The sequence below is a fragment of the Haemorhous mexicanus genome, chromosome 3, assembly GCF_027477595.1.
Source record: "Haemorhous mexicanus isolate bHaeMex1 chromosome 3, bHaeMex1.pri, whole genome shotgun sequence".
NCBI classification, from domain to species: Eukaryota; Metazoa; Chordata; class Aves; order Passeriformes; family Fringillidae; genus Haemorhous; species Haemorhous mexicanus.
The window spans coordinates 7471475-7482560 of record NC_082343.1 but is presented as its reverse complement, the minus strand read 5'-3'; the positions used below and the strand labels follow the sequence as shown (position 1 = coordinate 7482560).

Here is an 11086-nt window from a genome sequence, read left to right as displayed (position 1 = left end):
GAAGCATACACTCCTCCAAGAAATAAATACAGCGCGGTGGGTGGAGAAAATTCCCCTCCGCCCACCCACAGCACCTATTTCTACCCCTCCTCTCAAAGCTCCTCCTCCTCCTCCTCTTCCTCCTCCTCCTTCCCCGCCCCAGCGCGGCCGGGCACGCCAACGGCGAGAGGCGTTTTGTCCATGCGCGGCCGCCGTAGGGCCCGCCGGGGCAGGCTGGCGGTCGCCATAGCGACCCGGCCTAGGCTGGGGGTGGCCTCGCTCGGTCGCGGCGGGCGGGGCGGTGCCGAGGGACGGCTCGGGCCGGCCGGGATGAGCCATGGCCTCCGTGAAGGTGGCCGTGCGAGTGCGGCCAATGAACCGCAGGTGAGTGTGGGGCCGCCGCGGAGCCGGTGTCGCTGACAAGGGGTGCGGGGAACACCGTGTCGCGGCTCCGTGTTCGGGCGGTGACAGCCGCACCGGGGGCGGAGCTCTGCCGGGCATTCGGGGGCTCTCGGCGCTCGGCTCAGCCGCTCTGCCCAGCTGGGGGCTCTTCTCCTCCCGGGGAGGTTGGGAAGTGGCTCCCGGTGAAGCGGAGAGCAGCGGGTCCTTGCCTGGGAAGTTGCTTTGGTCCTTCTGTCATGACGGGAAAGTTACTCTGGTGAAGATAGAAAACTCTGAGAGGAGGGACCTGTCGAGGATGTATATACAGTCAGGCTTCTAAAATGTGACAGAAACCTACTTTATCTGGAAACAGCAGCCTTTTCTACCTGCTTGAGAGAGGGAGATTGTTGTCTAGTTAATTTGGAGCCATCGTGGTAAAAGGTTATCAGCTTATGCTCAAAATATGTATATCTATATCAATCTATATATCTATATCTATCTAAATATATATATGTGTATCTCTCTCTCTCTCTCTCTCTCTCTATATATATATATATATATATATATATATAAAAACCAGGCAGTCTGCTGCATTTACTGTATGGACAGGAGTTCATCACCCACTTCCTGAGATGTGTCTGGGAAATAAACACCGTTTTCTTTCATGAAATATGTGCATAGTATGCACGACAGAGTTAATGGTCTAATTTAGGGACCATATGTGGAAAACTGTCTGATTCTACTGCCAGTGCTCTTCCTCTTCCCTTGTTCTGAAGTCGTGTAGCCAGATGAAAAGAAAAGTGGTTTAAAGCCCAGGCAGCCCATCAGGCTCCTGCTGTTCCTCTCACTGGATGTGATTCAGGTGTTTAAAACACACAATTTGTCACATCTGAAAGCTGTTCAAGATCTTGTTATTTTCAGTGAGGGAAAAACAAATCTTAGGAGAATAGAGCTGATGAAGGTAGGAAGGGGAAAATACTGCAGGCTGGTTTTGAATAATTCAGGTGGTTGGAGGTCTGGGTTGGTGAATAATCTTGTCACACCCTTTTGCTTCCCCCTGCCCTCTGCCTCGGGTCTAACCATGTGGTTCTTAAAAATTTAAAAAATTATTCTATATATACACTCCACTTTTCCTTCAAGAATCTCTGACAACAGTTAGCATAGGTCTTCAGGGTATTGATAAGACTTGTCATGTGCAATGTTTTGGTAGCATGGAGAAGTTTTGCAGGAGGAGTGTACCTGTGGTCTGCTAAGAGACAAAAGAGACACAGGGATGGAAAGCACATGGCAGAAGAGAGGGATGGTAATTGTGACAGGCAGTGGAAACACAGACCTGTGAGTGTCAGTCTGCAAGTGTTGTAAAGGAATATCAGACAAAGACTCTGCACATGGTGACTCTGTTGCATGTGGGAGGATTACTTGGATGGGACTGGATCTGAGCATACCAAGAAAATGATGAAAATGGTGTGGTGCAAGGGGCAAGCTGAGGAAATGTTTTTTGTCACAGCTGTGTGGCAACAGGCAGGCTTACTCTGAAAACTGGTGTCTGACCATGCAAACTGTGAAGAACCTACCAGTTTAAATTGCTAAAACCTTGGAGTTTATGGGATGCTGTTAGGTGTTTGTGAAACACTATAAGGAAGCTGGATTTAGTGCCCTGGGATGTTGCTTTTTAGTATTGATTTTTTTTTTAGAGGCACAGTTGGTGTTTGATGTGAGAGCCAGCCCTGGAGTCACTGGTGTTCCTCTCTATCAGTCACTGCTGGACTCACAGTGTGTTTTGTAAAACCCTAACCCTGGGAGGATCCAATAGCTTTTCTTCTTGCAGTAGGAAAGGCATGCTGAACTGTAAGCCAGGAGCAGTAATCATATTTTTCTGAAGTGGCCTCTGGAGATCATCTAGTGCAGCCTCCCTGCCAAGGCAGGGGCACCTTGGCAAGTGTTCCCTTGCATATGTCTTCTCTCAGCTGTGCTCCCTTTGCCTTTTTGGGTCCCTGGAGAATTTTACAGAGGAAAGGCCTTTCCACCTATTCAAAGGATCTTTACAACCAGATGTTCCTTCTCCAGCACTAAATTTCAAAATCCTTACCATGACACTGTATGGAGTTAGTTTAGTTAAATTTGCTTCGGTTTGTTTGAAGTTTAATAATATATTGCAGCTTATTTCATGAGTCATTTTTAATTAGAGAAGACACAGCTGATGAATGGTTGTAGGAAGACTCCTGCATTATGGAGCAGTTGCACTGTGTGGTCTCACAGCACTGCTAATTGTGCACTAAGTCATGAACAAGGATTTTGGAATGAAATGTGATGGGGAGAGGGTTGTTTAAGGATTATTTACTGTTCTATTGCTTAGCTAACAAACCTTTTTGCTTTCTTCTGTGATTTATTTTTAGTCTTCATTTTCTCTGGCTTGACCTGTCAAGTCCTTAACCATTTAAGTCCTTAACCATTCTTCTTGGAGTAACATCCCAAATTGTGTTACACAGATGTTACACTGAAATATTTTGATTCTATCTCTGTATAATGTAATGGAAGTATGTCTAATGGCTTTACAGTTACTGCTTTGAAACCAGCTGTAGCATGAGCTTAGAAAGTTCAGTTACTTGGTGAGTCTGCATCTGTCTTTTGGTTTCCCTCATTCAACACTGAATTGCCACGACAGCCCTTAAGTCTGTGCTTACAGCTGTAAGTTTCTGTAAAGGCAGCAAAAAAACCTTCAGCTGGCTGAAGCCTTGGTTTTGTCATTGGATAGAAGGGGAGTGAGCTTGGGTGTATGGCATGAGGGTTAAAAGCTTTTCTATTTGGTAGTGGGGAGACAGAGAAAGTATGTTCTATTGCATAGAGACAGCTTTTGAGTGACTCTGGGATTTGTTTGGGTTAAGATTTGGTACTTTAATCCACAAATAAGTCTGTGTGATTATTCATTAGATACAAGGCTGGCCCTCTTGGATAACTTCTGGATTACACCTGAAAGTGAAAGCAACTCCTCTGCTTGCAGAGCTGGAGGCAGAGTACCTTGGGAGATCTACAACCAATATCTTATCTTTAACTGCTTGCACAATCCAGGCTGTAGTATCAATAGCAGAGTTTTCAATGGTTCAAGTTAATAGAGCAATGCAGAGGACAGAGATATAAAAAAAACTGTTTTGTTTCACAAGGAACTTGTGAATGGATTGTTTTTGTAGCAGGAAAAAAAAAATAAACAGGTAAACAGTGAAGAGTCACCTGAGTTCTTTATTTCCATTCTAAATGTTTACAAGTAGTTTAGGTAGGAACTTACTGGGAGTATGAAATTTATAATTAAATATCCATGCTTTTTAGAATTGAGAAGAGAAGCAAAAAACATGCATGGAAAATGTATTATAAGATTGTCAATGCAGGGAAGAGGGAATGAATTGGTGTCTCATAAATTACAAGTTTTTAAGTACGAGTTACTGTATATTTTTCATTTTCAAGTTACTGTGTACATTTTTAATTTTCATAAGCTTATAAAGAGACAGTGTTTTGACAAAATGTGTATAACATTAGTGTATCACAGGTGAAATAAGGAATGATGGAGTGATTAGAAGGAAGGACACTCACAGCTAAATACCATATCTATCTCTGAAGTAGATAGGGAAATTTTTACTGCATCTATTTCCAAACACTCACTACTGGTTGTTGCTCTTTAGAGGTGTCCAGAGTGATCTCAGATAACAAAACTCAGAGCTTAAATATGGCCAAGTGTTGCAATACTGTCACTTTCTGAACTACTGTACCAATGAGGATAAGCCATTTATCAGCCAGCTGAGTCTGCTATTTCCTATGGTAACTGTTTGAACTTCCATTTTAATAATGGTGCTTGATTCATAATCATGTGCAATTCCTCTACTATAGAAAGATATAGAAGTTGAAAGATCCTTAAGCATGGGGTGAGGCTCTGGTGTGCTTGGGGTGAAAGTATATCTGTCTTGCCTCTGCCTTTTTATGTGGTTGAGTTTGAATCCAGTAAAAATTTACTTTGCTGAGTTGGTAAGATGAAATAACTGTTCCGAGTGTGGCTTTTTTACCTTGCCACATTTTGTGTTCAGAACCTTGAACATATTTCATAACCTCTGGCAGATTCTTCCTTTGAAACATTTCTCTCCCTGAAAGTAAGCTGTGCATATATGTACATCTAAGCCCCTTCATCAGTGTGCTGCTGCTGTTGTTGGCACTGGATCAGTGCATAGTGGTGTAGACTGATCCAAACTCTTGGATCATGTAAACTTGATACTAAGAATGCTTGAAGTCTGAAAGAAAAAGTGTTCTTAGTTTTGTAAGATACATCAAGAAATGTTTTTACTTTCTATCTTTCACCTCTTCAAAAGGAATGAACTGTAGGGAGAGTTCTATTCTACAGTATGGTCATGAATCTTGTCAGGATAGGTCTTCTACTACAGGGAGGAGCAAAGAAGTGAACATCAGCCTGACAGTGTCCATGTCCTCTCACCTTAATAATCCCTACCTAGTACTTGTTCAGATGTGGGTTACAAAGTGGGGAATCTGATCTGTGTCTTACCCTGTAGGTGAAATGACATGATTTTTGTGTGGCCACATGTTCAAGATGTAAAACTTGAGAGTAAAGAGAGGTGAGCAGGACATGCAGATGTAGTTGTTCTGCAGGGACTGTTGCTCCCTGGTTTTGGTGGTACTTGATGTTAGACGTGGTGAGAATGTGTTATTTGAGAACAGACATCAGCAGTAAGTTATGACATAAACATTTGTGATTAGGTGAAAATGCTCTCAAGGATTATAAAGGTTTCAGAGATGGTAGCTGGGCTGCTGTTTCTGTCTGTAGTTCTGGAATGAAGATGCAATTGAGTGTTTGCTAGGAATCGTGGGTGCTGTATATTGTGAGGGTCCTTTAAATGGTATCTAGGCAGATCATATATTTGAGAAAGGGGTGTAGTAAGCTGGGTTATAAGGTTGTAGACAGACCATTAAAAAATGAGGAAAGGCTGGAGAACCTGCTCTTGAAGCAACTGAAGTAGAAGCAACAACTTGCTCACAGCAGAGCATTGACTCGAAGGACTAGAAAATTAAAAAAAAAAAAAAAAACAAAAAACCAGAGCCTTGTGGCCGTACAGAAAAGTGTTGGTTGTCATATATAAGAATAAGAGCTGTCAGAAATCTTACAATCAGTACATTTTAAGGCTTTTTTTTTTTTTTTTCTTGTGTAAGAGTAGTAAATAGTGGTATCCAAATAGTTCAGGTCTGTTTATATAGGAATGGAAAAAGCAGTTGGGAGGTGAGGAAAAAACCACCTAAGTTATCTTACTCAGGAGTTTAAGGAGAACACTGCAGGTGTAAAGCAGAACAGATGCTTTTCTGAAGAGCATAAATTGAAGAGGTCTAACCATGTGTTTGGTAAGGGGTGGTAAAACACAGTACTGGACAGCTGGGTTAAGGAGCAGGGTCTGAGGAGAGTGTCCTTTGCTAAAATAAGAAGTTAAGTCAAATAGAGAAGCCATCAGCAAGGATAAGAGCTGACTGGGAGTTTGGGTGCCACAGGTCAGGATATTCTAGAGAAACTTGTTGGACTCTCCTTAGGCTTTTCCACAATAGCAAATGTCAGCAGCTCAAGGGAGCTGAAACTTGGGGGTTAGAGAAACTTAGGTAGCTGAAACTTAGAGGTTTAGCACTAGAGAATGCCAGCACTCTCTGGTGTTTGTTTCTCTACAGTTTCTCATCGTTTCTGAAGTACATGGTCTTTAAATGTTAGTGACTTGTTTTCCTCTTCTTTCTATGCCCTTTCTCTCAGTGGTTAATTTTTGAAGGTTTTCTGCTTAGAAGCAAGGGATTTGAACTTAGGAGTGTGCTGCACTCTCCGTGTAATCCTTGTTTGCAAATACAGTTCAGAGCCAAGCTCTTAACCTGTGGTTGGTGCTTCCCCCAGCAAGCCCCTGTGTTAATATCTCCTGAAATCCTGTTTCTGGAACCTCATTAACTGAATTAGATTGGAAAAGATCAACAAAAATGATGGGAGTCCTTGATTCAAAGAATATCAGGCTACATGTGTACTCTATGTGTTATAACTACCAGAATAGATTAGGAGATGCAAATCTAAATGTATTTTCAGGGCTTAAATGCTCAAAAGAGAAATTAAATACTTAATTATGGCTCCTTCTAAATATCTCTGGAGTAATGGAATGAAGCTAATAATGGATCAGCTTAAACAGTATCTAAGGAATTACTGCTGGTGGGATAGTGCAGGTTGTGTAAGCATCTCCTGAGGCTCAGGCAGTTGGATAGAGCTAATACCTTTTAAGAAAATCATTAGGGGAAATCTTGCTTCAATGGGAAGGTAAGACTAGACCTGGTTGACTGTTAAGTAGCTCCTGGGCTTGCCTTTCTGTCTCACACCTCCTCTTCAGTGGTTTTTGCACAGCTTTATACACAGAAATGAGAATAAATGGGGTATGCAGGCTTTAAAATTGGATCTTGCTCTTTTCATGTAGCAAAGAAGGTGGATCAGGAGGGAGAGTCCCCAAGTGCAGAGCTTTATCCTTGTGTTGGTGAGCAGCAAAACTGGAGTGGACTTGTGTAGCCGTGTGTCTCTTCTCACAGAGAAAAGCAAGGCACAACTTCCCAAGAATATTTCTGGAATTCATATTCTCTGAACCTCAGAGAAAGAAAAAACAATTGTCATTTACTGCTCCTGTGTTGTTCAAGTGGAAAGCAATGTGGAAGACTGCTTACCTGAAGGGAATTGGTAGTTGGATTCTGGTGTGTGAGTGTTTTGATTCACTGACCGATTGAATGCAGGTGTGTGTGTTGGGACTGTCGGCTGACAGTCTCGAGATGCTGTGCAGGGGAGTGCTTGGTAGATTCAGATTAGATGTAATGTAATATAGAATAATAGAGTACAATAAAGTAATTAATTAGCCTTCTGATAAGATGGAGTCCTCCTCATCATTTCTCCCGGACGTCGGGCAGAAATATCTCCGATAGACTTGTCCTGCAGAAGAAGCTCCAGTGAGTTTCAGCCAAGAACTGGACTCCCAGTGACTGGAGAGTTAATAGCTGGGACTGACAGTTAATTTTCCATAAACCATCTGAGGTTGGGAAGCCCACTTAGAGCCTCTTTAGTGCTTTAATGCAAATACTTCAGAAGTTTTTCAAGCGTGTGGATTTCTCACAATCATTACTTTGTTTAGTCTGTCTCCCTCCATAGCGTTGAAGAACAAAGACCTTCCGGTGCCAGCCGGGCTGGAGCACAGTGGTAGTAGCATGGACACATGTGGGGAAGTGTATTTAGACTGGCCTCATGTAAAGTTGGCAATCCCCAAAGCTTTCTGGTCTTAAGCATTTTGAACTAAAACTGGTTTTAGAATAGTGTTTTCCAAGTCCTTTGTTTGAGTATTATCAAACACATTGCCAGGTTACATATGCATGTTATATCACTGAAATGATGATCAAGAAAATACTTTTAACTCCTTCTTGTTGAGAATTCCCTGAGACCAGAAGAAAAAAAGCTGAATAAGTCTCTCTGAATTGTAGCTTTCCTGAGGAATTGAAGTAAGAGAAAAGTGAGTCTGTTTGTTTTTCAGGCTTTGTTTATTTGAAATTAAGACTAGTTATGAAATAAATGGGATTAGCACTCGGCTCTTCTAACCTAACTGAGCCCTTGGACTTGAAAGACTCTTAGAAGTCTGAGTGTCTGAAAGGCAGGTATTATTGGTGAGAACAGCTGGTTGAAGAGCAAAGTACTCTGTTTTGCAGAGGCTATGAGTACAAAGCCAGGGTTATTTACTGAGAGAGGGTTTTTCAGAGTTATTTAACAAAAGGAGTGCATAGATGGTACTCAGCATCTTAATTGCTGATGGGCTGAAGTTTATTGTTGATGAGTCAGATACTTCAGATATTAGCTTTATGGAGACTCTTCTTCAAAGAGTTTATATTGTAAATACAAAGCAATAGTGAGATACATAAGCTTGGAGTACACTCATAATTTTTCTGTGTGCTTATACATTGGAAAGATATTGGTACTCAGATAACTGAACTGATTTATTTTTCAGTTCAGATTGTTTCTTTGTGTCTCAGTAAAGGAAAAAAAAGTCAGTGGAAAAGCCTTACGGATTGCTTGAGGAGCTAAAAGAGCCATGAAGTCAGGCACAATTTTTTCCCCCCTGAATTTCTAATTTACAGACTTCCTACTCCAAAAGATAAGGGCACTGCGGGGCAGTTGTGAATTTCTGAATCATGTTTTGCTGTACACAAGAGGTTAAGATAACACTGTCTTTGACTTGGGATTGCAGAACTAAAAGAACAAATTGGAAGAAACAAGATATTAAAAACAAGTACACAAAGTATCAGGAGTCCTAGAAAACCTTCATAGTGGTATAATAATTACAACAGCATTCCAGAATGTCATTCATTTCAACGATTGTGTTTGAGGTTATTTTTTATGTTGCTTCTGTCAAAGATGGGCTTTTGCTACATTTTCTTAAAGGCTGCTATCAGAAATGTGTCAGAGGATTCACATGTGGCTATCTTAAAACTTTAGCTGTGCAGCACTAGTTCCCACTGGTAAGACCATTTCTGAACCTGGTCAGTATGCAGGCAAAGCAGGAAAGTTGCTGTTGAGGCAGTCTTCTACTTGAAGATTAAACCTTTTCCAGGTTATTGGGAGACATCATTGACCATGGTGCATGTAGATACAATAACTTTAAGTTAGCTGCTGCTTATGATTTAGAAATTTGCATATGTGGCCACTTACCAGTTGTGATCAGAGTTCTTGGAAGGTGGAGCTACCTAAAATATTATATTGTGTTTGTGGGGTGTTCCATGGCAGGAAGGATGATGAATCTGACTCCATGTTCTCAGAAGGCTAATTGATTATTTTATGATACCATATTATATTAAAGAGTGCTATACTGAACCATACTAAAGAAATACAGAAAGGATACTTACAGAAGGCTGAAAAGAGAATAATGAAAACTCGTGACTCTTTCCCAGAGTCCCAACACAGCTTGACCTTGACTGGCCATTGAATCAAAACAATTTACAGCAGAAACCAACAAAACAACTACCTGTTGGTACACAATCTCCAACCACATTCTAAAGGAGCAAAATGCAAGAGAAGCAAATTAGATAATTATTTTTTTCTTTCTTTTCTGAGGCTTCTCAGCTTCCCAGGAGAAAAATCCTGGGTAAAGGGATTTTTCCAGAAAATGTGAATACCACAGTATTATTACTGTTAATAATAATACTGTGGTATTCACATTAATTAAAAAAAATTTAAGAAGCAGATCAGGTGCATGATTTCATGTAGTGATCAATCTGTATGTGTTACTGTGAGTGTGCATAGTTTTCCCAAGAACACTGGATATCATTTGACAGAAGACAGCACAAAGACACCTGTATGTTCATATTTTAAGAGCATTACTGCAATATATTAAACTGCTGGTTTTCAGTGTTGTTGGTAAAATTTATTCTTATGGCTAAAAGTGTTTAATATAGGCTGTCCTTCATACAAGAACCAATATATGTGTACTAGTATAGACTTAGAGTTTATTTCTGTTTCATGACATATAGAAGATTTCCCTTGTGTCTACATTCTCTGTCACTGGATTTATTGTTCTGTTTTCAGCTGCACAGTGGAGAAAGTCCTGGGAGTAGCAGAACTCTCTCTTTTAATTCTTTTCAAATTTGCCATTTTTTTTTAAACCAGTAGAAGGGAGTGGGGGTATCATCATAAATCTGCACAAGCAAATGATGAATATTCTGTTGATCACAGAAAACCCTATGCCCATACAAAACGTGCCTTATGACAAAATTCTCTTTCAAAGTACCAAATAGGTGCAGAGTTTCTGTTTCTTACTGAGACAAATGCAATCTGATCATTAGGAAGCTGTTTCTTTTCCTTTCAGTCCCCAGGAGTTTTTCCTTCTGTTTTCTTTTCTGGCTGGAAGTGAGGTGAAACTGAAGAGCTGGCACAGCTCATCTGTCAGCCAGCTCGGGCTCATTTAGGGCTTTTGGATCTGTTGGCTGATGTCAGCTGGGTTTGACAGCATAGTAAAGGTCTTGAAGATAATGAAGATGTGCTGTCAGAGAAAATGGGCAGCTGTCAAGGAGCCTCCAGAGCTCTCCTGAGCAAGGGGGAGGCTGCCACCCTGATCAGCTGTCACTGGATGCCCTGAGGACTCCTTTCAAACTGAGCCTGAAGGACTTCTGACTGCGGTTGTGCTGCTTGGTGTACAATGTACAGGTGTTAACTTTAACATGTTCGTGTAACATGGCTTCAGCCATTTAATTGTGGCCTTGGAGCCATATTAGTCAACACCATGGCATGACTTGGAGATTAGGATTTGGAGAGATTCATTCACCTTTTTTCTGCATTGGTCACAGGGAGCTTAGGATATGCTGTGCTGTTGCCCTACTGTGATTTCCCCCCTCTCCCCATTTCTCTTTCCTCCTTGCAGTTAATTGCTGGATGACTAGCTGAATTGAGCAATAGTAGAGGGGTAATTACAGCACTGGGCTGGTGTATTTGCTGGCATCTGTGCCAAGAAACTTGCCTGCACGATCACTTTGTCATTTGGTTAGGGGCCAGGGGATCACGGGTTGTAAATTTCCGTCCCTTGTGATCCTGGAGCTCCACGTGGTGCATGAAAGAGCAGTGAGAACATCCTGGAGGCTGTCCCTGAGCGCTGCTGTGGGAGCAGATTTGGCTCTGGAGGGAAGCAGGATTTCTTAAAGC

The 11086-nt window shown here is 41.5% G+C and overlaps 1 protein-coding gene across 4 annotated transcripts in view; it reads left to right on the top strand.

Moving 5' to 3' along the window:
- Window positions 1-208: 208 nt before the first annotated feature.
- KIF16B (kinesin family member 16B) overlaps window positions 209-11086 on the top strand; it is a 135387-nt gene continuing 124509 nt past the window's right edge. For all 4 annotated transcript variants that reach the window (XM_059840668.1, XM_059840667.1, XM_059840670.1 and 1 more), the window contains exon 1: window positions 209-363. In XM_059840668.1, coding sequence (XP_059696651.1) covers window positions 317-363 — 47 coding nt within the window. In that variant the 5' untranslated portion in view covers window positions 209-316. The remainder of the gene's footprint in view (window positions 364-11086) is intronic.